At 63.4% G+C, this 25,767-nt stretch overlaps 1 protein-coding gene across 9 annotated transcripts; it reads right to left on the bottom strand.

The window, feature by feature from the left end:
- Positions 1–1,983: 1,983 nt before the first annotated feature.
- ELN (elastin) lies at positions 1,984–25,767 on the bottom strand. Of its 9 annotated transcripts, XM_030962743.1 has the most exons (33): positions 25,583–25,767; positions 19,532–19,585; positions 19,097–19,123; positions 18,905–18,937; positions 17,373–17,417; positions 16,724–16,813; positions 16,304–16,363; positions 16,135–16,200; positions 16,006–16,053; positions 15,066–15,137; positions 14,858–14,884; positions 14,579–14,650; positions 12,016–12,042; positions 11,546–11,611; positions 11,229–11,273; positions 11,009–11,089; positions 10,859–10,918; positions 10,063–10,166; positions 9,938–9,979; positions 7,117–7,254; positions 6,992–7,033; positions 5,645–5,752; positions 5,520–5,561; positions 4,366–4,425; positions 4,288–4,335; positions 4,163–4,204; positions 3,786–3,920; positions 3,647–3,703; positions 3,337–3,486; positions 3,205–3,252; positions 2,427–2,549; positions 2,184–2,237; positions 1,984–2,050 (listed from the first exon to the last, which is right to left on the bottom strand). In XM_030962743.1, exons 1-31 carry the CDS (start codon positions 25,659–25,661, stop codon positions 2,481–2,483), a joined length of 2,037 nt encoding a protein of 678 aa, XP_030818603.1. In that variant the 5' UTR covers positions 25,662–25,767; the 3' UTR covers positions 1,984–2,050; positions 2,184–2,237; positions 2,427–2,480. The 9 variants fall into 9 exon arrangements, with proteins under 9 accessions (XP_030818603.1, XP_030818602.1, XP_030818604.1 ...); XM_030962742.1 differs by having other exon boundaries at positions 4,288–4,425; XM_030962744.1 differs by lacking the exon at positions 18,905–18,937 and having other exon boundaries at positions 4,288–4,425.

The following is a 25,767-nucleotide window of genomic DNA, read 5'->3' on the forward strand; positions in this document are numbered from 1 at the left end:
GTCCCTCCCCGGCCCGTGGCCGTGTCCCCGTGAGCTGGCCAGGCACGGACACGGGCCCCGGGTGTGTGCTCGGGGGACCGAGCTGGCCGTGGTACCTGGAAATACCGGTGATATGCCGAGGCCGGGGCCTCCAATGCCTGGGGAAAAAGCAACAGCCAGTGACAGCCGGTGACAGCAGTGCCATTCTAGCGTGGACTGGGGACAGCCTGGCTGGGATCCCTTGCTCACTCCAGGGACAGGATCTGATGCAAAAGCCGCCGTCCCCACCCTGGCACCTCTCTGGCTTCCCAGTGCTCTCCCAGGCAGCTGGGTGCCCAGCAGGGAATGGCAGCAGCACGGGGACAGCAAGCGGGGACGAGTGTGGCAGGATAGGGGACACACTCCCAGGCCAGCCCCAAACTGCAGCACTCACCTGGCTGCAGCCCCCCAGCACCAAAACCTGCAGGTGGGTGAGGCCCAGTGAGGGTGGGGAGCGTGAGCACAGCCATGGGAATGTGGATGGGGACAGGGCCTGGAGTCACTCCTCCAGCCCCTCTGGCTGTCCCTTACCTGGCTTGGGAGGTTTCCCAGCAGCTCCTGGATACAAGAGTCCTAAGTCAGAGGGGGGCACCAGTGCAGCCCCTGCCCGGACTCACTGCCCCAGGGCCACACCCAGACCCTTCAGGAGGGGCCCAGAGGGTCCTAGGAGGGGCCTGCACCTCCACACGGTTGGGACAGGGTACAGTACACATCCCCTGTTCCCATGGCGTGGGCAAGGCTGGGGCTATGGCCCTCAGTCCCTGCTCAACAATGGCAATCCCTTTGGATCACCCCCTGGGAACACGGCAGGTGACAAACACAACAGGGGACAATGACAGGGCAGGGTGGGATTGTACTGTGAGACTGGGAGGGGACACAAGTGACCCACAGACTCCCTTTCCTTTTCATGGCTCTGCCAGCACGCTGCTGCTGCTGCTGCTCCCTGCAGCCCAGCCCTGGGGAGCCCCACGCCGGGCCCAGCATCACTCACCGAGGCCGCCAACTCCGAGCCCACCGACTCCAAGGCCACCTACAAGGAGTAGCCCGGGTGAGCCCCAGCAGGGACAGACAGTGTCCCCAGTGTCTGACCCACTCCTCAGCCACTCCCAAGTGTGCTCATCCTTTCTCGGGCAGCCCCGCTCCCTCCGTGCCCAGAGGGAGCATCCCTCCAGCTCCACCCCTTGAGGGGAGCATCCCTCTGCCTGCACATCCCCACTGCCCGGGCTCAGCTCCTGCCAGCACTTACCTGGGAGGCCACCAACCCCCGGGACTCCAACCCCAGGAACACCTGCCAGAGAGACACCATTAACACGTGTCCCCCACAGCCCGGCACCCCCGGCTCGGAGCACCCCCAAACACTGCCCAACCTGCTGGGGTGGCCCTGGCACCCATGCTGGGGGTCCCCAGCACCCATCTCACAGTACCCAGAGGGGCTTCAGCCCCTGTGTGACACGCGAAGGAGAAAACTGTCCTCAGCGAGTCCAGGGCAGGGGGTACAGGTGGCACTTGGCACCCATGGGTGACAGCACACCACTTCCCACACCTGGGCCATCAGGGCAAAGTGGTCATGCAGGGGGCAGGAAGAGAGGTCAGCACCCCAATGGCCACAGGAGAAGGGTGCCCAGGGACAGTCTGAGGTGGCCCTGGGGCAGGGGGCAGGGAGCAGGGGAATACGTACCGAATTTGGGAGGTTTAGCACCAGGCTGCACCCCTACTTGGGGGATGCCTGCAAAGTGAGTGAGGACACGACAGTTAGGACAGTCACCCCCACACCGTCTCACGTGCCACCACCCTCCATCCCAGCCGCATCCCTCCCTGCCACCCCTTCATGTGGCTCGGTGGCTTTCAGCATTCCCAGCCACCAGTGTCCCCAGGCAGGGCGGGACACAGCACGTACCTGCCCCAGGAAGGATGCCAGTTCCAGGCACTCCCACCCCTGGCACCAAGCCGGGCACGCCACCAACACCGGGTGTCACTCCAGGCACTCCGCCCACGCCAGGCACCACCCCTGGCACCCCTCCAACCCCAGCACCTGCGGAGAGAGGGGTGAGAGATCCCGTGGGATCATGTGCCAGGCCTGGGTGCCCGTGCCCAGCATCCCCTGCACCGGTCAGAGCCACACCAGGGCTGGTAGGGAGCCTGAGGGGCTCCCCAGGCTGACTCACCAAATTTGGCTGCCTTGGCTGCTGCTTTGGCTGCTGCTGCTGGACCTCCAACACCTGGGCAGAGACAGCAAGGGGGGGTCAGACCCTGGGGAGGCCTCACAGCAAACCTGGGCAGAGCCCATCCCTCAGGCCTTGTCTGCAGCCCCCAGGGACACTGCTGAGGTCCTCCTCAAGTCTGTCCTGCCCCCAGAACTGCCCCCACATCAGCCAGGCTGCTCTCACCCTCGCCTTTCTCCTCCTCACCTGGGACACCTCCAACACCAGGAACCAGGCCACCTACTCCAGGAACCAGGCCACCTACTCCAGGAACCAGGCCACCCACACCAGGAGCCAGGCCACCCACACCAGGAGCCAGGCCAACTGCTCCTGCAAGGAGAAAGAGAAGGACTGGGCTTCAGCTCAGGAAGAAATGTGGAAGAAGGAGTTGGATGAGAAAGTATGGCAGGCTGGGCGGAGTGAGTGGGTGGATGGATTATGAGATGGGTATGTGGCTGGATGAGGACTGGTTGAAATGATGGTAGGATGGATGGATGGTTGGATGGATGGTGAGATGGATGAATGAATGGATGCTAAGATGGACACATGGATAGTGGGATGGCCAGATGGACAGATGGATGGAGGGGTGGTGAGATGGATGTATGGATAGATGGATGGATATGTGGATGCATGTAGAGTGACTGAATAGATGAGTGGAAGAAGTACAGATGGATGGACAGAGAAGGGGACAGATGGATACTGAGGTAGTGGTCTTGTGGCTAGGTGGACAGAATGGGGTATGGATGGACCGAAGGATGAGAGGATGGTGAACTCAGATGCTCCACAGGGCTCAGCTCACTGGAGAGCAGCCCTGACACAGCCAGAACCTCATCCCACATTCAGCCCTTCAGGGAGCTTGTCCCTCACCCTGACCCCCAGGGACCCCAGGCACTGCTGGGCCTCATCCCCGACAGGGGAGCAGCCTGGGGTGGGGATGAGCAGGAGACAGGACATGTGGGATAACCCCAGAGAGATCCCAGCTTACCGTACTTGGCTGCTTTGGCGGCTGCTTTGGCAGCGGCTGCCGGACCTCCTGGGGACAGGGAGTGAGAGGATCAGGAACGCGTCCCACCAGCACTGCTGGGGACATCCGAGCATCCCTTGGGCACCATCTCACCTGGAACGCCGACCCCAGGCACCAGACCGGGCACGCCAACACCTGGCACACCCACTCCAGGCACGCCAACACCGGGAACGCCAACACCGGGAACACCAACACCTGGAACGCCAACACCGGGAACACCAACACCAGGAACACGTCCTGCTCCTGCAGAGAGGTTCAGGGATGTGTCCGAGGGGACAGACTCCACAGCAGGAATCCCACTGACCTCCACAGCACCAGGGTGTCCCCACCTCTCCTGTGTGCCAACACACCTCCTCCCTCCCTGGGACAGCCGATGGTGACGGTGGTGACAGTGGTGACTCACCGATCGCCGCTGCTTTCGCTGCAGCCTTGGCTGCGGCCGCTGCTGCCGGGCCACCAACTGCAGGGACACAAGGGACAATAGTCAGGGCACTGCTGAGGCCAGCATCCCTTCAGCGGCTGCTGACAGCCCATCTCCTCACCTCCAACACCAGGAACAGCACCAGGAACCCCAGGCACACCAGGAACACCTGGAACACCAGGGACACCGGGAACTCCAGGAACACCAGGAACGCCAGGAACACCAGGAATGCCAGCGATGCCAGGAACGCCAGCTCCTGCAGGGAGCAAGATGGGAGAAGTCAGATCTGGCTGCAGCAACAGCTGAAAGGTTGGGCCTCTTCCGGCTCTGTCTCATAATCATGGCCAGGAGAGCAGAGCATCCACAGCCACTACCAGGAGAAACCCAAGCAGGGCAGGAGAGGGATCAGTTCTGTGTCTTGCTAGACCCAGTGGGATGTATTCCAGGATCCTACCAGGTTTTACAGGGCAGTGACCCTGGGCCCCTCACAGCACATACCGTACTTAGCTGCCTTTGCTGCTGCTGCTGCCGACGGCACCCCTGGGGACAAGGGAGACACGGAGCCTCAGCCACCATGGCCCTGCAGAGCCGGGCCACGGGGACAGGGCTCCTGGAACAGTCACCTGCCACCCCGGGGACAGCTCCGACACCGGGCACCACCCCGGGGACAGCTCCGACTCCGGGCACCACCCCAGGGACACCTCCGACTCCGGGCACGAGGCCGGGGACGCCACCCACACCGACACCGGGAACACCGGCGCCTGCGGGAACAGGAGGGGACACATCAGAGCTGGCTGCAGCAAGAGCTCAGTGCTGGCACCTGCCATGGCTCAGTGTCGCCATGGTGCCCCAGAGAGTGGAGCATCCACGGCCTCCTCCAGGACAGACCCCAGTGGGGCAGGGCAGGGCATTGATCAGCCCTGTGACTCTGCCAGCGATTGCCTGGAGGTCACCAGCACAGGGACCACAGTGACCCTCATCCTCACAGGGCCCAGGCTGTTCTTTGTCATAGGGACATCAAGCCTTGCAGCCTGACGGGACACAAAGGAGCTTTGTCCTCATGGGACCCTGCTCAGCAGAGCCATCACAGGACAGAGCAAGCCCTGCAGAGTTCCTGCCTGAATTCCTGAATCCCATCCTTCCCTGGCCATGCAGAGGGATCTTTTCTACTAATTATAGAAGAGAAATGGAAGAAAGGGGGCATCAGTGATTTAACTCTGAAATAAGAGCTGCCATTGACCATGGCTCCTCCTGGGAACTCCCAAGGCTCTGCAGTGACGATGGAGAAGAAGATCCTGGGACCTGGCCAGGTACCAACTGCTGGCTCTGCCTTTTAGAGCAGCACCTGGAAGCCAGTCCTGCACGGAACCTCAGGGCCAATTCTCCATGTGCACAAGATCCAACTTGGGGTGGTTATGAGTGCTGGACACCTGAGTCTTGCTAGACCCAGTTGGATGCACTTGATGCATCCCAACATTACACCACAGTTTGGAGGAGACTGACCCTAGGGAGGAGTTCCTCTGTCAGGAATCCCTGCCCTAATGGCAGCAGCAATGAACCCTTGGGTAGCAGACCTTGCATCAGGTGGAAAACAGATTTGATACAAAATCCAAGAATTCAGTTAAATCTAAGGCCATGAATTTGGGCTCATTGTTCACTTCCACAGAGCAGCCTGGAGAAACCCTGGAGAGGGAAGAGATGAAAATAGGCCCAGAAGAGCAGCCAGGAGCTGGGCTGAGCATTCCCCATTTCCCCTCAGGAGTGCTCCCAGGGGACAGCCCGAGCCTGGGCTCCCCCCGTGTGTCAGGCCAGGGCAGGCAGGGTCCCGGGGGCCGGGGCCCCTCGCAGCACATACCGTACTTAGCTGCCTTTGCTGCTGCTGCTGCCGACGGCACCCCTGGGGACAAGGGAGACACGGAGCCTCAGCCACCATGGCCCTGCAGAGCCGGGCCACGGGGACAGGGCTCCTGGAACAGTCACCTGCCACCCCGGGGACAGCTCCGACTCCGGGCACCACCCCGGGGACAGCTCCGACTCCGGGCACGAGGCCGGGGACGCCACCCACACCGACACCGGGAACACCGGCGCCTGTGGGAACAGGAGGGGACACATCAGAGCTGGCTGCAGCAAGAGCTCAGTGCTGGCACCTGCCATGGCTCAGTGTCGCCATGGTGCCCCAGAGAGTGGAGCATCCACGGCCTCCTCCAGGACAGACCCCAGTGGGGCAGGGCAGGGCATTGATCAGCCCTGTGACTCTGCCAGCGATTGCCTGGAGGTCACCAGCACAGGGACCACAGTGACCCTCATCCTCACAGGGCCCAGGCTGCTCCTTGTCATAGGGACATCAAGCCTTGCAGCCAGACAGGCCATGGAGGAGAAGTGGCTGGGTCTCCCAGCAGGTGTCAGGGGGGGCACTGGTCAGACTGGGGAGCTGACAGCCTGGACCTGCTGGCACACATCAGTGTCACACGGACAAGCACCAGGTCACTTTTGCAAGGACTGAGTGTCAGAGGGCTTTGTCCTCATGGACAGCAGAGCCACACAGCACAGAGCAATCACTGCTGAGTTCCTGCCTGAATTCCTGAATCCCATCCTTCCCTGGGCATGCAGAGGGATTTTTTCTACAAATTATAGAAGAGATGGGCATCAGTGGTTTAACCCTCAAAGGAGGGCTGCCATTGGACATGGCTCCTTGTGGAGATTCCCAGAGCTTCAGAGTAACAATGAAAGAGAAGGTCCTGGCACCTGGCAAGGTAAATTCTGGCTTTGTCCTTTGGGGAAAGACATGGACCCCTAATGCAGTGTGCAACCTCAGGGCCAGTTCTGCCTCCTCCCTTAGCCAAGCTTAAGGTGTCCCTGCTCTTTGGCCATGACCCTTGGCCTCAGTGTAGCTCCTTGGGGATGGTTATAGCTGATGGGTCCCACTAGCCCGCCATATTCAGGAGGACAGTAACCCTGGGAAGGACCACTCTGCCAGGAATCTCTGCCTGAATGGCAGCAACACTGAGCCCTTGGGTAGCAGATCCTGCAACAGATCAGCTGCTGGAAACGGATTTGGTACAAAATCCAAGAATTCAGTTAAATCTAAAACCATTAATTTGGGCTCATTGTGCACTTCTACAGAGCAGCCTGGAGAAACCCTGGAAAGGGAGAAGGTCCTGCCCTGCTGATGGAACCAGGCCCAGGGAGAGCAGCCAGGAGCTGGGCTGAGCATTCCCCATTTCCCCTCAGGAGTGCTCCCAGGGGACAGCCCAAGCCTGGGCTCCCCCCGTGTGTCAGGCCAGGGCGGGCAGGGTCCCGGGGGCCGGGGCCCCTCGCAGCACATACCGTACTTAGCTGCCTTTGCTGCTGCTGCTGCCGACGGCACCCCTGGGGACAAGGGAGAGACGGAGCCTCAGCCACCATGGCCCTGCAGAGCCGGGCCACGGGGACAGGGCTCCTGGAACAGTCACCTGCCACCCCGGGGACAGCTCCGACTCCGGGCACCACCCCGGGGACAGCTCCGACTCCGGGCACCACCCCGGGGACAGCTCCGACACCGGGCACGAGGCCGGGGACGCCACCCACACCGACACCGGGAACGCCGGCGCCTGTGGGAACAGGAGGGGACACATCAGAGCTGGCTGCAGCAAGAGCTCAGTGCTGGCACCTGCCATGGCTCAGTGTCGCCATGGTGCCCCAGAGAGTGGAGCATCCACGGCCTCCTCCAGGACAGACCCCAGTGGGGCAGGGCAGGGCATTGATCAGCCCTGTGACTCTGCCAGCGATTGCCTGGAGGTCACCAGCACAGGGACCACAGTGACCCTCATCCTCACAGGGCCCAGGCTGCTCCTTGTTATAGGGACATCAAGCCTTGCAGCCAGACAGGCCATGGAGGAGAAGTGGCTGGGTCTCCCAGCAGGTGTCAGAGGGGGCATTGGTCAGACTGGGGAGCTGACAGCCTGGACCTGCTGGCACACATCAGTGTCACACGGACAAGCACCAGGTCACTTTTGCAAGGACTGAGTGTCAGAGGGCTTTGTCCTCATGGACAGCAGAGCCACCACAGCACAGAGCAATCACTGCTGAGTTCCTGCCTGAATTCCTGAATCCCATCCTTCCCTGGGCATGCAGAGGGATCTTTTCTACTAATTATAGAAGGGAAATGGAAGAAAGGGGGCATCAGTGATTTAACCCTGAAACGAGAGCTGCCATTGACCATGGCTCCTCCTGGGAACTCCCAAGGCTCTGCAGTGACGATGGAGAAGAAGATCCTGGGACCTGGCCAGGTACCAACTGCTGGCTCTGCCTTTTAGAGCAGCACCTGGAAGCCAGTCCTGCACGGAACCTCAGGGCCAGTTGTCCATGTGCACAAGCTCCAACTTGCATGGTTATGAGTGCTGGACACGTGGGTCTTGCTAGACCCAGTTGGATGCACTTGATGCATCCCAACATTACACCAGAATTTGGAGGAGAGTGACCCTAGGGAGGGGTTCCTCTGCCAGGAATCCCTGCCCTAATGGCAGAAGCACTAAACCCTTGGGCAGCAGCCCTTGCATTAGGTGGAAGACAGAGTTGGCATAAAATCCAAGAATTCAGTTAAATCTAAAACCATTAATTTGGGCTCATCGTTCACTTCCACAGAGCAGCCTGGAGAAACCCTGGAGAGGGAAGAGATGGAACCAGGCCCAGGGAGAGCAGCCAGGAGCTGGGCTGAGCATTCCCCATTTCCCCTCAGGAGTGCTCCCAGGGGACAGCCCGAGCCTGGGCTCCCCCCGTGTGTCAGGCCAGGGCGGGCAGGGTCCCGGGGGCCGGGGCCCCTCGCAGCACATACCGTACTTAGCTGCCTTTGCTGCTGCTGCTGCCCGACGGCACCCCTGGGGACAAGGGAGACACGGAGCCTCAGCCACCATGGCCCTGCAGAGCCGGGCCACGGGGACAGGGCTCCTGGAACAGTCACCTGCCACCCCGGGGACAGCTCCGACACCGGGCACCACCCCGGGGACACCTCCGACTCCGGGCACGAGGCCGGGGACGCCACCCACACCGACGACCGGGAACGCCGGCGCCTGTGGGAACAGGAGGGGACACATCAGAGCTGGCTGCAGCAAGAGCTCAGTGCTGGCACCTGCCATGGCTCAGTGTCGCCATGGTGCCCCAGAGAGTGGAGCATCCACGGCCTCCTCCAGGACAGACCCCCCAGTGGGGGCGGGGCAGGGCATTGATCAGCCCTGTGACTCTGCCAGCGATTGCCTGGAGGTCACCAGCACAGGGACCACAGTGACCCTCATCCTCACAGGGCCCAGGCTGCTCCTTGTTATAGGGACATCAAGCCTTGCAGCCAGACAGGCCATGGAGGAGAAGTGGCTGGGTCTCCCAGCAGGTGTCAGGGGGGGCACTGGTCAGACTGGGGAGCTGACAGCCTGGACCTGCTGGCACACATCAGTGTCACACGGACAAGCACCAGGTCACTTTTGCAAGGACTGAGTGTCAGAGGGCTTTGTCCTCATGGACAGCAGAGCCACACAGCACAGAGCAATCACTGCTGAGTTCCTGCTTGAATTCCTGAATCCCATCCTTCCCTGGCCATGCAGAGGGATCTTTTCTACTAATTATAGAAGAGAAATGGAAGAAAGGGGGCATCAGTGATTTAACCCTGAAACGAGAGCTGCCATTGACCATGGCTCCTCCTGGGAACTCCCAGGGCTCTGCAGGGAAGATGGGGAAGAAGATCCTGGGACCTGGCCAGGTACCAACTGCTGGCTCTGCCTTTTAGAGCAGCACCTGGAAGCCAGTCCTGCACGGAACCTCACGGCCAGTTGTCCATGTGCACAAGCTCCAACTTGCATGGTTATGAGTGCTGGACACGTGGGTCTTGCTAGACCCAGTTGGATGCACTTGATGCATCCCAACATTACACCAGAATTTGGAGGAGAGTGACCCTAGGGAGGGGTTCCTCTGCCAGGAATCCCTGCCCTAATGGCAGAAGCACTAAACCCTTGGGCAGCAGCCCTTGCATTAGGTGGAAGACAGAGTTGGCATAAAATCCAAGAATTCAGTTAAATCTAAAACCATTAATTTGGGCTCATCGTTCACTTCCACAGAGCAGCCTGGAGAAACCCTGGAGAGGGAAGAGATGGAACCAGGCCCAGGGAGAGCAGCCAGGAGCTGGGCTGAGCATTCCCCATTTCCCCTCAGGAGTGCTCCCAGGGGACAGCCCGAGCCTGGGCTCCCCCCGTGTGTCAGGCCAGGGCGGGCAGGGTCCCGGGGGCCGGGGCCCCTCGCAGCACATACCGTACTTAGCTGCCTTTGCTGCTGCTGCTGCCGACGGCACCCCTGGGGACAAGGGAGACACGGAGCCTCAGCCACCATGGCCCTGCAGAGCCGGGCCACGGGGACAGGGCTCCTGGAACAGTCACCTGCCACCCCGGGGACAGCTCCGACACGGGCACCACCCCGGGGACACCTCCGACTCCGGGCACCAAGCCAGGGACACCTCCGACTCCGGGCACTGCCCCTGGACCTGGAGGGAAGCAGAGTAGTCAGACCATCCCACAAACACCCCACTCTGCCATGGTGGGGACGTGGTTTGCCCCAGGGTCACAGAAGTCTCTTGGGCCCCAGCTTTGTGGTGGGCTCCTCACTCATCCTAAAGCAGCTCCTCAGGGTAGCTGGGATCTTCTTGGGAATTTGATTCCCAGCTCCTTACACCCATCAGGGGCCTGGCTACCCAGGATGTTGGGGACTCCCAGGGTCCCCCAAGGCTGTGGCTATACATCCCAGCTGCCTCACAGCTGGCACATTTTCCCTAAATGCTCCACTGTGTGATTTGCTCCTCACTTTTCACCCACGGTGCAGTCAAACAGGGAGCAGTGGAGATCTGCATCACCAGGAGCATCCCTCACTAGGGAAGGACAGCTCGGCACAGACACCGAGTCCCAGCCACCCCGCTGGCACCTGGCAGAGCGAACCCACCTCTCATGGAGAGACCGCGTGTGGCGGGCATGCTCTGCCCCCTGCCAGGCTGCTGCATCCCGAGGGGCCCTCAGCCCTTCATCACTGCTGGAAAAGCTGCTGGAGCCGGGACGGGGGCAGGGAGAGCATCCCATAGAATGGGATAGGGGCTGCCGGGGCAGCTGTGGAGCCACACAGCCCCTGGCATTGATGCACAGATCTTCCCTGTCCCAAGATGTGTCCGAGGCAGCAGGAACTCACCAAAAGCTCCCGCCTTTGCCGCTGCCTTCGCCGCTGCTGCCGCCGCTGCTGGTCCTCCGACTGCCAGGATAGCGGGAGAGAGTCAGGGATGTGGGGTAAGGGAAGGAGACCCTCCCTGAGCCCCAGGGCAGAGCCCTCTCATCGTCTCACCCCCAACTCCTGGGACACCGCCGATGCCGACACCGGGCGCAACTCCTGGGATGCCTCCAACGCCGGGCAAGACCCCGGCTCCTGCCGCGGGGAACAGCGCGGTCAGCAGGGACACGGGGACACAGCCAGCATCCCCGGGGCTGGGACGGAGGGAGTGGGGACAGGGAGCAGTTCCCTCCTGGGGACATGGCTGGTGTTTGTGCCGCAGAGGGCGACTCACCAAGTTTTGCTGCTGCCTTCGCTGCTGCTGCCTGTGCTCCGACCCCTGCAGAGGGACACGGGCACTGAGTCACCAGGTCCTGGCACCATTCCCACCTCAGCTCCCCCACCCCACAGGGACCCTGGGGACCGGGCACTCCTGCCAGCATCCATCCCCCTCTCCTGTGGGAGGTGCTGCTCCCGGCCGGGCTGTCCCTGCAGGCCGCAGACAGCCGGGCAGTGCCCAGCACCTGTCCAGGGCCAGCGAGGGGACAGGCTGCGAGTTGCCCTGCCATGCCCGTGCCACTCCCCACCCTGGGGCTGCAGGGTCCGGTATACCTGTCCCGGTGGGGTATCCTGCCTTTCCTGCCAGGAGGCCGGCTCCTATCCCGCCGGGCCTGAGGCCTGCAATCACAACACAGCAGTGGAGCCACGTCAGGCACCAGCCAGGGGAGGGACAACGAGACAGATGGAGCAGCCCCCTTGGATCTCCTGCCCCCGGCACCAGTGCATGCGAGGGGATGCCAAAGCCAGCTCCTCCCCACCTGAGATCCCAGTTCAAACATCCCTGCCTGAAGCTGGAGTGGCTCAGGACATATCCTATGGATTAACAGCTCCCAGGAATGCCAGGAGAGTTGAGTTCCCAGGCTGGTCCACAGCCACCATGGGCAAGGCATGAGGTCCCCAGTGGACCACCTCGCCCTGGGAGCAGGATATCCCTCACACCACCCCAAGGGTCAGTGGCCACGAGGTCACAGTGGCAACCATGAGGTTGTGAGGACACAAGCACTCACCATGGGGCAGCTTACCATTAGTGTAGGGCAGTCCATAGCCACCTGGGGACGAGAGGAGAGGAGAGAAGGGGGGTTAGCACCTGGCTGCTGCTGGCCCTGTCCCCTCTGCCCCACGGTGTGGTCCCGCTCTGCCAGGGCCCTGCAGCACCGGCCCAGGGGCTCCGTCCATTTGTGACAGTGAATCCTCCAGGATACAAACCCCCGTGCTGGAGCTGGGCCAGGAGATGCTGTTCTCCCTCACCTTGGAAGCAGTGACTGAAGGAGCCGCCCCTCTGAGCCAGGCCCAGGGCTGTGGCGCCTGAAGCTGTTGTGCAGGAGCCTCCCATGACCCCGCTCCAGCGCGGGGTCCCGCGGGAGCCCCGCGGCAAGAGCTGTACCCAGCTGGCTGCACCCCGGCCAGCTCAAAGGAAAGGCTTTAATTGGAATCAGGGCTTGGGAGCCTCGGCTGAAACGTGATCTCGTTAGGAGGTCGGTGTGAAGGGATGGGGAGGGATTGTGAGCTGGGACATTGTGGCCAGGGAAATGTCTCCTTGCGAAAGAGCCGGATCCCAGCACTGGGAGTGGCAGGGATGCCCCTGACTCAGCAGGGACCTGGGGCTTGGCACGGGGACAGCAGTTCCCAGCTCCCATCGCTGCTGGCTGCAGCCCGAGGCCATGGGCTGCCACATTCCTGGTAGGGGCACCTCGAGCTGCACAGGGTGGGGGGTGCCTCCAGCAAGGGGCCATGGGCAGGGATGTGGCTGCCTGCAGCCAGGATGGAATTACTCATGGCACAGCATCTCCTTGAGCACGGGACTCCATCCCCTCCCAGCAGCCAGCATGTGGGGACCAGATTTCCTTCCATCCTGCCAGGCAATCCCATGGTGTCCCACATCAGCACAGCGGTGCTGGCAGGCAGAGGCTCACAGTGAGCTGTGCCAGGTGTGCCGCACCTTGAGGGCCACCCTCGCCCATCCAGGGGCACCTTATCAGCACCTTGCTCACCCTAAAGCTGGGAAAGGGGTGACACACATGGAGGTGACTCCAAGGGCCAGAAGTCCAAGCCTTGGGTCTCCAAGGGTTTTGCTAGGTCCAAGTCCAGCTCCCTACCACCCCCAGCTGGATGGGAAGGCAGCCCCTGCCCTGGGGCTGTGTCCATGGGAATGTCACCAGCACTGCCAGCAAGCTCAGGCCCTGCCCACACTGGGACTCTGCATAAACCAATGTCACCCAAGCGCAGCTGGACATTGGGGAGTGGTCCCCATCCCTACGGCATCAATGGGGCCCTGACCACAGCCACAGCTTCAGACTGAGCCTCCAGTGAGGTGAGTGACCCCAGGGCCACCTCCAGAATGGGACAGCCCAGGAGCAAGTCATCTAAAGAGATGATTTTCCACTGAAAATGTTGCTTGTCCCATTGTCCCTCTTACCCTCTCAACCTGGACCTACTGCAGCAGGGACAGTGCAGGGGACAGCCCACGTGTGGCAGCCCCTGATCCACCCACAGCATCGAGGCAAGAGCCTCCACAGCCAGCAGCACAGGCTGTCCTTGCACTGCCAGCCCTGAGCCCTCAGAGGTGACAAACTGGCCTCCCCCAGCACCCCAGGAAGGTCTGGAGACACCGCCATGGTCCTGGTCCCTATCCTGGGGCTGGAACCCATCCGGGGCCCACGGGCAGCAGGGCCAAGGTTCCTTAAGGATCATAACTCTGCTCCAGTGCAGGAAACTGGAGTGGGCCAGGATCCCTGCTGCTGCTTGTGGCCACAGGCCCTGCTGGGGGGAAGCCAGCAGAGCTGCTGGGGCTGGAGCTGGGCTGGGATGTGCTGGGCTGGGGTTGGCTCTTCTCACCGAGGCTCTCCTGCCTCCAACAATTTGTTTGGATGCACGGGGATGGGGGCCCTGCCTGGATGGAGCTGCCCTCCTCCTCAGGATGCACTGGTGAGCAGTCAGGGGCAGCATGGCCCCTGGAGGGCACAGAACCTGCCACTGTCCCTCCATGGGACAGGCAGAGCTGGCACCTGGCCCAGGGCTGGGAGGGGAAGGTGCCCAGAGCAGCATGGGCTGGGAAAGGGGAGCTGAGCTCCCCCAGGCTGACCTGGGCTGGGGCTGAGCCCTGTCCAGGTGGGCAGTGGGGACAGAGATCGGCCTCAGCTACAGCTCCTTGAGCCAGGACACCTGGCCCAGGTGAATGCCAAGCCCAACCCCAGGAGCCACAGAAACCAGACTGTCCCTGCAAGGGTTGTGCCTTGTGCCAGCAGGAGCTGGCAGGGACATGCCAGGGTGGCCTGGCCCAGAGCATGTCTCCAGAACGTGACCGTTCCTACCTTACACAGCCGTGGGGAGGCACAGAGGCACAGCACTGTCCACACGAGCGGGGGCAATGCTCAGGCATCGCCCCAGGAGCTGCCCAGGGGTGCCACAGGCAGGGCACAGCAGAGCCCTGAGCTCTGTCCTGCTGTCCCAGCGCCAGCACAGGCACTGCCAGCTCCGGCGCACTGCGGGCACCGTGCCTCAGCCCTGGGGAACGGCAGCTCCTTCTCCTGACTGCTGGGGATCCTTCACCCACAGTGAAGCTGCTCTGCTGGCTGTGGAGCTTACCTGGGAGCTTAGGAGCTTTGATGGGATAACCCAGAGGGACACCAGGCTGCTGACCTCCAAAACCTCCCAGTCCTGCAAACCAACAGCAGACGCTCACCTGGAGCCCGCGCCACAGCTGCCACCAGTCCCGGAGGGAGGGGGGTGCCCCAGGGCACCCTGGCACAGGAGAGGGGGTGGCTTGGGAAGCCCTGAGGCATCTTCTGGTGTGGGGAGACCATGGCTGTGAGGAAGAGGCTTGGGAAGGAAGAGAAGGACAGGCAAGAGAGATGGGACACTCACCAGGAATTCCTCCAAAGGCTCCAACTCCTGAAAGGAAACACAAAGACACCTGTGTGAGCCCTGGGCTGCTCCTAGAGGCACAAATCAACCTAAGTGGTTTCACTGCCAAGTGCCCTGTAGGGCTGTGATCCCAAAGGCTGGGCTGAGGTGCCGAGCTGGAGCCAGCCCTGAACCAACCCCAGTGTTCCAAGGGGATGAGGTGGCCTACCTGGGGCTTTAGGCTTGACTCCAGCTCCAGTGGGGACTCCGGGCAGCACTCCCACGCCAGGGAAGCGAACGCCTGGAGCAGAGAGCAGAGGGGTGAGCTGGGGCCTCACTGGGGATGTTACTGGTACCCAAGACCCCCACAGCCAGCTTCCAAATCCCTGTCACCATGGCACCCTCATCCTTGGGGTCTTGCTGGCACTGCCCTGTGCCAGCTGCCTGCACCTCCAGCTGCCAGGAGGGGTTTGCTCCAGGCCTGGAGCTGCCTGTGGAACAGACTGGGAGCCTGCAGGGAACACGGCACTCAAGAGGAGTCCCGCTGGTGACAGCAAAGCCCCAGCCAGGCCTGGGCTGTGCTCCCTGCCCTGCTGATACTCGGTGGGCTGGGGCCAGACAGGGCTCTCAAGCCCTCCAGGAAAGCAGACAGTCTTGTGGCCTTGGAATCGTTTGGGTTGGATTTTTGGGTTTTGAGTTTCCTTTTGGTTTGGGGTTCTTTTTCCCCTCTTACAAATGTCTTTCATTATAACTCGAGCATTTTCAGACATGGAAAAGACATTCCTGACCAGCAACACGCTTCGGACAGTGTCGAAACATCTTGTTTTCACAAGTTTTCCTCCCCCAAATTACTTTGCACTGAGGAATTCCTCTCTCCCGCCACTTCCCCCTCCTTCCCTCGGCCAGCCCTGGTGGCTGTGCCAGCTCCTCTCCCAGCGCTGGTGCTGCCTGCCCCAGCCACGCTTGGCACGGGATGGAGCTGCCGGGTCCCCCCATGCCTTTGGCACGGTGGAAATGTCACTGTAGCCTCAGCCAAGGGCTTTGGAAGCTGTGAGGAGCAGCAGGACGCAGGCAGGCAGCAGGGCAGGGTGCTCTCCCCACGGGGGTGCTGGCAGGGCGGGGACACCCTCAGAGTTGGGGTGCTGGCAGGGTGGGCACCCCCAGCTCACCTGCACCAGGGAGCACGCCGCCCGGAAAAGCTCCAGGAATCCCAGCACCTGCAGACAAAAGAAATTCAGGGATGAGGGGCCAGATAGAATCGCTCCCCGCCCCGGCCCCGACGCGGGGCCGTCACCTACCTGGTATTTTAGGGGGTTTCCCTGCCGCGCCAAGGCCGGGCTGCACCGCGCCCGGTACCACGGCACCTGCGGGCAGCAGAGAGCCCTGAGCCCCGGCCCAGCTCCTGCCCACCCCGGGGACAGCTCTGCCCCAGGCTCGGCTCTGCTGGGAGCGAGGGGTATTTCCTACCTGTGGAGACCCCGAGGCCACCAGGACCACCAATTCCACCCACGCCTCCAATGCCAGCACCTGGGGGCATTGGGAAGAGGGGTGTACCTGCGGCTGGCTGGAACGGTGCCAGAGGGGACAAGCTCAGGATGGCCCTTGGAGGGTGAAGGGGAGGACACCCTGAGGCAGTCCCAGGGCTGGGTCCCCCATACTGGGCACAGGGACCAGGCAGTCGTGTGGTCTGTGCTCCCGGGGGCTCAGGTTTGGCCGATTCCCCATGCCTGGGACCCTCGGAGTCACTGGGGAGCCCAGTGAGAGCCTCAGCTCCTGCCCGCAGCCCCGGCTCCAGGGAAATCTGTCCTGGCCCAGATGCCCAGGGGACACCCCCTGGGGGCTGCCCGAGCCCCGGGCCCGCCCTGCCCAGACCCCCCCAGCACTCACCAGCTTTGGCTGCAGCCTTGAGCGCCGCGGCCGAGGCGGCTCCCGGGAACGCCGCCCCGGGGAAGGCTCCAGGGAACAGACCCGCAGCACCTGTGGGGAGAACAGCCAGCATCAGCACCCCCAAACACCAGCTGCCCAGAGGGTGTCCTGCCCCCGCGGTGGGCACAGGGGCTGGTGAGCTCTGGGGGCTGCGTGGCAGTGCCAGGGCTGGCGTTAGGCTGGGCGAGGTGGCATTAGCAGGCACTGCCCTGTCCTGCATCCCCCATATTTGCACTCCCATCCACATCCCACCTGGCACAGACACCTGACACCCCTGCAGTGGGTGCTGACACCCCTGCAGGCCCTGGCTGACCCCCTGCAGGCACTGTCCCTCTGCTGCTGGCCCTGCAGGGACCCCAGGTGCCTCCTCTCCTGCAGGGCCACCCCACTGTGGTTGATGCCATCATGCTGGGGGCCCTCAGGGCTGCCTGCTGGGTGCCTGTGGTCCCTCAGGTCTGGGAAGGGCACCCAGCCCAGATGGGACCCGCCCAGCACGCTCGGGAGAGCTGTGGAGATGGGGACAAAGGATGTGCTGTCCCCGAGGTGGGTCTCTGGGGACATTGCCCCGGGGATGGCCCGGAGCAATGGTGGGACAGTAGTCAGTGCTCACCTGGCTGCAGGCCAAGGGGGCCGAGTCCCCCAAGTCCTCCGACCCCTAGGAAGAGAAGCGGGGTGAGGTGGGGGGTGGCCAGGCCCAGAGGGACAGAGGAGTCCCTGTGGCACCGTGGGGACGGGAGAACAGCCCAGGGACGGGCACAGGGATGGGTGACAAATGCCCTCGCCAGCACTCGGGTCCTCCATCCCGTCCCTCTGCCTCACCCACCCCCCATCCTGCCAGGCCACAAGGGGACAGAACCAAAATGTTTATGGCTGAGGAATGAGTCCCTGGGTCTCCGGCCAGCGCTGCCTTCCAACATCTGGGGCTCATCAGCCCTCGCTCCCTCCAGGCGCAAATTCCGGAGCCGCTGGCTCCGGGCGCGGACACCGCTCGGCTGGGCCTCGGCTGGGCCTCGGCTGGGCCTCGCAGCCGCCCCGCGTTTGGTTTTAATTACACCGAAATAAAGGGCCTTGTTTTTCTTTCCACGAGCTGAAATCTGAGCAAACGGAGGCTGTCAGCCCCTGCCTCGGGCTGCAGCTCCCACGGCGCAGCCGGGCACACTTGGGGGGCCAGGCTGTGGGGTGCCCCTGCCCTGGGCACAGCGGGGACCCCCGGGGAGGGCACAGAGGGGACCCCAGGGTCTGCCTGAAGCAGCATCAATCTCTCCATGGGGATCAAGGCACCGGGCAGGGAGTGCCAGGACAAGGGGGAGTGGTTTGAACTAAAAGAGGAGACATTTAGATTCAATGTTAGCAGGAAATGCTCTGCTCTGGAGGTGGGCAGGCCCTGGCACAGGGTGCCCAGGGCAGCTGGGGCTGCCCCTGGATCCCTGGCAGTGCCCAAGGCCAGGCTGGACAGGGCTGGGAGCACCTGGGACAGTGGGAGGTGTCCCTGCCATGGCAGGGGTGGAACAGGGTGAGCTTTAGGGTCCCTCCTAATCCATTCCATGATTCTGTGACTTTAGGGCCACTTTCTGAGAGCACCTGCCCCAATTTCCCCTTCTGGCCCAGGCAGCTGATGTTTCAGTCATGGCCAGGTGCTGCCTTGCCCCGTTCCCTCTCACTCCTTGTGCTGCTGTCAGCTCTTTGTGCTTCACTGGGCATTGCTGGGGTGAGTGTGTAGCCTGTGTGTAGCTCTCTCCTGGTGATGTCCCCTCTCCCCAGCATTCCTAAGCCAGGCAAAGCCCAGCGTGGGCTGCAGGAGCCTCTGCAAAAGCTGCTTGGCCCCGATGGCAGGCAGGTGGAGGCATTGCCAGCTTCCCACCAGGACACTAGCTCCTGCTTTGCATCTCCTCCCACAGCGCTGGCACAGCTTTACAGGCAGCAAGCACCCCCAGAGGGGGGGCTGGGGGGCTGGGGGCAGAGGGCAGTGCTGAAGCAGGGTGTGGGAGGAGGCTCCTGGAGGCTGTGGCAGGATTAGTGCGGCAGGGCAGGGCAGGGCTGGGTGTGCCTTGGCCGTGGGGAAGCAGTGTGAGGGCAGCAGTGGTTGGGAAATGTCCCAGCCTCTGGCCTCGAGGTGGTGAGAGCCAGGGAAAGGCTTCTTACCTGGTTTGGGAGGTTTCCCTGCAGCCCCGAGTCCTAGGGGAGAGCGAGGGCAGGGAGAGGGGTCAGAGCCATCCTCCCGCTGAGCGTGCCCAGGCAGGGCACACGGGGGACAGGGCAGACCCCTGCCCATCTCCTGGGCATCCTGCCCCTCTGCCCAGCCCCGCACAGCCTGTCAGGGGGGGCAGCACTCACCTGCTCCCAAACCTCCAACTCCAGCACCTGTGAGCAAGGGCAGAGTCTGAGCAGTGCCCTGGGAGCCCCCAGCACCCAGCCGGGCCCCCGAGGGTCCCTGGGGAGGTGTGGGGGTCACACGGGTGTCAGGGGTGGGCCATCCCCCCTGCCACGTCCCAGGATTTTGGCTGAAGGTCTGGGGACAGGCTGTGACCTCCTGGGCAGGGTGCAGGTGCCAGCCCTGGGCAAGCCTGGCACTGCCACCCACTCATGTCCCCACACCGTGGGGCTGGTGCTGAGTCTATGGTGAGCAGCCAGACAAGGTGTCCCCATGTCGCCTGATCCTGGCTGGCAGGTCCCCAGCCTTCCAAGGTGTCTCAAAGGCATTCAAGGACCCCCCAGGACCCTGACCATCCTTGCAGATGCCCCCTCCCAGTGGTGCCTGGGCCCCCTTACCTGGGAAAAAGCCTCCTCCTGGGACTCCCCCTCCCGGGATAGCACCAGGAACCCCTGCAAGGGAAGAGACCCTTGTTGAAATGCCCCCAGAGGCCCAGGCAGGGAGGCAGGGGGCTCCTCCTGGTTCCCCTGCTGCTCCCTGCAGAGGAGTTGGGATGTGGAGCTCGAAGGCAGGTCCCTGCCTCGCCTTGTGACAGTGTGGCAGTGGTGGCAGGGCTTGGAGGTGCCCCCGTGGGGACCCAGGTGTCAGCAGGAGCTGGCCTGCATGGGAAGGAGGGACACGGGGCTGGTGCTGTCCAGCTCTGCTCCCCAGCTCCTGCCCCATCCCGCAGCCAGGGCTGTGTCCATCCCCTGCAGCCTCGGGTGGCTCTGGGGGATGGCTCTGGGCACAGCCGGGGACCTGGGGCTGTCCCAGTCCATCCCCACAGCCCCTGATGGGCCCAGCCACACTGGAGCATCCTCTGGGGCTGCCCCAGGGATCCTTGGGTGTGTCCTGCCTGCCGAGGTGCCAGTGGGAAGAGCCAGCTCAGGCCAGTGGCACTGGGGTGACAGGCTGGGGGGACACTGCTGAGACCCATGGGACCCCCCTGTGTCCCTTTGCCTGTGTGTGTGACACTAAGGTCACCAGCCAGGTCCCAGCACTTCCCAGGTCATCTCAGCTCATGCTCAGAAGCCACAAGAGGGTTTTTTGGCTGTTTTGTTCCCTGGCAGTGCCACATGTCTGCTGCAGGCCACCAATGCCACCAGGCTGCCCCCCGGGCTGGCCCCCAGCTCCAGCAGGGCCATGGGTGGGCTGGGGACTTGCAGGTGGGTTGGGGACACGAGGGGGCTGCAGTGCACAGGGAAGGGTTGGGGACACGAGGGGGCTGCAGTGCACAGGGCAGCTCCCCTTCAGGCAGCGGGACAGGGGCTGTGCTGGGGTTTGCAGGACAGAGCAGGGCAGGGGGGCTGCCAGGAGGATGTGGGGGGGCTGCTGTGGCCACAGTGCCTGTGGGGAGCTGCAGCCAGCCCTGGTGCCTGCGCTGCCACAGGGGATGGACTCAGGGGGCACGGGCACTGGAGACCCTGTGGGGGCCTGGCTGGGGCCTGAGCACCTGCAGGGGCCTCCCCAGGCCCGGGAGGTGGGGGCAGCCCTGGCAGCACCACCAGGGGCTGGGCAGTGCCCAGGGGCTGGGCAGGGCAGTGCCAGCACCTGGGGGGACAGGCAGCTGGCAGGGCTGGGACACCACAGCACATTGTGCTGCACATCTCCATGGCAGATGGGGCGAACCCTGGGGCGTCCCCCACACTGTGCCCCACCCGTGGCAGGGAGGAGAGTGTCCCCTGGGCCCTGCTCACGGGTCCTTTCCACCCTGGGCACCTGCAGAGATGCCCAGCCCCCCCTCCTGGACGCACCAGGGTGTCAGGACACCCCCGTGTGTGACAGGGCTGTCGGGCAGCGCCCAGGAGATCAGGGACAGCACATCCCTGGGGATGCAGCAAGCAGGGGAGGAGCCGTGCCAGGACCCATCACAGAGCCCCAGGCCTGCTCCCCCCCATATCCCCTCCCGAAGTCCCGCCAGTGTCCCTGGACAGGAGGGGACAGGGATGCGCTCAGCCCTCTGGCTCGGCCCGGCCCGGCCAGGGGGACAGAACGGCTCCTTTTCCCGGCCAGGGGGGCAGAACGGCTCCTTTTCCCGGCCAGGGGGACAGAACGGCTCCTTTTCCCGGCCAGGGGGGCAGAACGGCTCCTTTTCCCGGCACATTCCCCGCCCACACCGCCCCCCCAGCCTGGAAAAACACGACTCCAGCTCCTGCCTTGTTTCCCAACAAACTCCAAGCGTCCGCTCAGCGCCAGCTCTCCCTCCCAGCCCCGCTGCCGCTGGGAGCCAGAGCCGGGCACGGCCAGCGACTGTCCCCACCCGGGAGGGGCTGCTCAGCCCCCATCACCCTGCCCAGCCTCAGCCCCCCAAAACCAGGCAAGGCCCCTGGTGCTGGGGTGACCCGGACGGACCTTCCCCACCCCTCTGTCACCCTGTGCCAGCGCTGGAGACTCCCAAGGAAGCTGGGACAAGGATTTCTCGCAGCATCCCTGCAGTGTGGGGACCAGAGAAATGTCCAGGTGTCACCTGCCTACAGCCACAGCTGCCAAACTCATCCCTTTATCATCATCACCACCCTGCTGGGGCACTGAGGGTCCTGCCAGGAGGGTCCCACTGTGGTGATGCTGGTACAGCTCCCTCCCCAGGCACCATCCCAGAGAGAGGGCTCCGTGCCTGGACACATCTGGGAGGGTTGCAGAGGCTGTGCTGCTCTGTCTGCTGCTCCTGCCCACATCAGGAGGTCAGCAAGGCCTGGCAGGAGATGGGATGGCCTGGAGGCAGTGGGATGGGTGGCTGGGTGGTGGCTTTGGGGGGACAAACCTTTCCCTCAGGAGCTCTTCCTGAGCAGCTCTGCTGCCAGGCACGGCCGGACCTGCACAGCCCGGGATGCTCCTTCACAAGCTGCTGCCCCAGAGCCCAGCCTGGAGCTGTTCCCTGGTGCAGGCACTGCCGGGGGGGTCTCTCCAGATCCCCCCAGCATCTCCAGTCCCTCCCCCTGGCAGCACCACTGAGCACAGGTGTTGGTGACAGCCCACACACTGGTGACACCATGACCACACTGGGCTCTGGCCATCACTCTCTGGCCATCTCTGTCCTTGCCCAGCCTCGGGGCCAGCAGCCCCCAGCCCAGTCTGGGGTCTGTGTGCTCCCATTTGTCCTCTCCACTCATTCCCTTGGCACAACAGGGAAGGGGAGACTGACTCAGCAGCTTCCCAGCGCTGAAGGAGCTCTGTGCTGCCTCTGCTCTGAGCCTGCCAGGACCCTGGGAAGGGGAATTTCCTGGGCTCCCAGCCTGTCTCCAGGGCTGGGCTGGCTGTGAGCCTGCATCCCACCCCAGGGACAACTTCTCAGTCCAGGGGCCAGAGAATTCGCAGCCACTCGTGCAGCCCCAGCTGTGTCAGGGTGTGAGCCATGGAGGTGCTCAGGATCTGGTGTGGAGTCTCCTTGTTTATGAGAGTGGGACATTTCCCCCCCAGCTCCATCCACAGGTGTGGATATCCACGCTGTTCCCCTGCCAGAGCTGCTTCCGATCCCGTTTGGATCGGCTGCACCGTTCCTATCTGCACCAATGCTTGCAGCTCCCCTCACAAGCCAGAAATGCAGAGGATTTCTTTATTCCATAGGTTTTGAGACCGAGGCCAGGACAGAGAATCCAGCACAGCACATCCTCATACCTCACCGCTCTCTGCCCATGGGCACCCGGAGGAGCCTCAGTGCAAAACCACCGACATTTCCCCTCTTCCCTCATTCCGCTGTTTTCTTTTTCTTGGGAGAAAGTTATGGAAACATTCAGTCTCCAAGCGACTTTGAAGCTGTGCTGCATCCCGGGCCGAGCTCGCTGGTAGCAGCTCGGGGGAGCGGGGGGGCTGCTGCCGGGGCCTGGCTCCTCTCCAGCCCCCCTGAAGCTCCAGCTTTCATCTGCGAGCGCCGGCGGGCGAGCTGCACCCTGCCAGCTGCGAGGGGAGGGGAGAGAGCAGCCCTGCAGGCCAGGCTCCGGCTGGGAAGGGGAGATGCCATCCCAGCCCCACCCTGGGGACCCTGGCTGTCCTCAGAGGGTCCCCACAGCCCCAGGCTGGGTGCCACCACACCCAGTGCCTGCCCCTCTGCTCCCACCCGAGCTACTCCCGTGTGGGCCCAGAGCTTGCAGGGCTGGGACCTCCCCAGGGCCCCTCTTGTCCCTCCTTGGGGGGGTCACTGCTGGGGAATCTCCTGTGCTCCACACAGGAAGCGCTGAGGGATGGATGGAAGCACTGATGGATGGATGGAAGCACTGAGGGATGGATGCCCTGCTCCAGATGCTGGGACAGGCTGCACTTGGCACCTTTAGGGAATCATAGCACCTTCCCCCTGAAGTGACCTGTGTGCAGATCCCCACAGTGCCAGCACAGCTCTGCTCTCAGGGGCAGATCCCCAGGGGCTGATCCTGACCTGCTGCTGGGGGTTTCCTGAGTGCTGCCAGCTCAGGCCCTTGGCACTTCTCTGAGGTGACAGCCTGGGTATGAATCCCTCAACCCTGGGATGTCTCAGGGTTCCCTCTCCTGCCAGGCTGATTTGGAGCTGCACTGGCAGCCAGTGCTGGAGGACAGAGCCCTGACCATCCCCAGCACCCTGGGACCCCCCTCACCATGCCACCAAGCCTCTGTGCCAGCTCTGTCCCCAAGGGCTGGCTTGCCAGGAGCAGGGATGAGGCACCAGGCTGCAGAGGCACTGCTCAGTCCTCCACGGGAGAGCCTCCCGTGTCCCACCAGCACTGGGACCATCTCCAGGGTCAGCTCACCTCTTCTGCGAGCTGCTTCCCAAAGCTGCAAACACCCCTGGGGACTGAGCTGGGGCCCGGAGTGGGGCCAACAGTCCCGAGCTGCTCAGGAACTGCTGCAGGGTCTCACCCGGGGTCCAAATTCCTCCAGAGATGGTCCCAGCTGGCCATGCCTTGAATGGTCAGAACAAAGCCAGCCTGGACCAGCCAGCCACATCTCTCACTGCCAGAGGTGGAGAGTGCCCAGGACTGAGCACATCCCATCCAGCACCCTGAGCAGGATTAGGCACCAACAGCAGCTCGACTTCCCAGGCAGCTCCAGGCTCTGGGGTCCCACTGCCTGCACAGCCAGGGCCACCCCGAGGCTGGGGTCTGTGAGCTGCAGGGCAGGGGCAGATGGAGCTGCTGAGGGCTGTGCCCTTGGTGACAGGTGGCTGTGGCTGCCCTGGTGCCCATCCAGCTCTGGCACTGCCCACAGGGTCCTGCCCCCTCTCCTCCTCCAGTCCTCAATCCTCTCTGTCCAACAAGCCCCGCACGACAGCCCTGGCACCGACCCCATGGCCGATAGTGGCTCTGCCCATCACACACTCTCCTTGGCACAACCACCCGGCTCTCCAGAGGTGACTGTCCCCTCCCTGGTGGTGCTGTCGCCTCCTCAAAGCCCTCTGCCCAGTTTGGCCGCTTCAGCGGGGGCTCTGAATCTGTGCTCAGCTGTTCTCCCTGCCTGGGTGGGAGCTCAGCCTCCAGCCTGACGCCGAGACAGGGGCTGGTCACTGTGCAGGCATCGGCTGCGCTGGCCGGGCTGTGTCACACGGCCGGGACACAGAGAGAGCCCTGCGCTGGCCGGGCTGTGTCACAGAGCCCTGTGCTGGCTGTCACCTCCCCGCCCCGGCCGCGTGTGCCACACCTGCGTGTGCCTGGGCTGAGCTGTCACACAGCACTGGGACCGCGCTGGGACAGGGACCCGGCGCTGGTGGCACAAGGGCGATGAGGGCGGTGTGCGGGTCCCCGGGCACCCCCAGCCTGCGGTCGGGGTGGGTCGAGGCGCTGTGCAGCTGCAGCAGCCCCGGGGCTGTCACGGCCACACACTGAGCGGCCGCTCGCACACAGCGACTGCGGGATGCTGCCACCCACCCACCGCCCCGAGCTCCCGCTGCCACCGAACCGCGGGGTCACCGCTGACACTTCCCCCGGCCCCGCGCACTTCTGAGTCCCGTGGGAGTTTGGTGGCCTTTCCCGGTGCCCTGCCTGCGTGTTCCTGAGCCTTTAATGCCTCCAAGCCTCTCATATTCCCTAGCCTCTCATGCCCCCAAACCTCTCATGTCCCCAAACCTCTCATGTCCCCAAGCCTCTCACCAGGACACCGTCGCAGCCTCTCCCTGACAAGTGCGTGGTGCAGCGGTGCCGTTACCGACTGCCCCGTGTCACCACCCTCGGTGACATCCCGTCCCACCCGGGCATGGCACAAGCCACCTGTCGGTTTGGGGAGCAAAGAGCCCTCGGCAGAGGTGGCACCGCGGCCTGCCCGCCCACCCTCGGGGAGGCGGGCAAGGTGGGTGCCTGTGCCTGCTCGGGGCTGGGCAGCCGGGGCAGCAGGGGCAGGCGAGGGGTTGCCCGGGGGGTGGGGGTGTCGCAGCCCCGGTGCCCGCGGAGGGTCCCCGCAGGACCGGAGCGAAGCTGGCCGGGCTACGGAAGGAGCCTTCCGTTCCTTACCTCCTTGCTGAGTAGCCGGGAGGATGGAGAGGAGGAGGAGGACTCCGGGGAGGAGGGGTGCAGCTGCCTGCCTTGCCATCTCTTGAAGCAATGCCCCCGTGCTCCCGCGGGCTGTGTGTTTTATCCCAGAGCTGCTTAATTGTTGCTTCCAAGGATGCGAGGGGAAGGGGAGGGGGGCGAGGAGG

Source organism: Camarhynchus parvulus, chromosome 19 (genome assembly GCF_901933205.1).
Source record: "Camarhynchus parvulus chromosome 19, STF_HiC, whole genome shotgun sequence".
Lineage (NCBI taxonomy): Eukaryota > Metazoa > Chordata > Aves > Passeriformes > Thraupidae > Camarhynchus > Camarhynchus parvulus.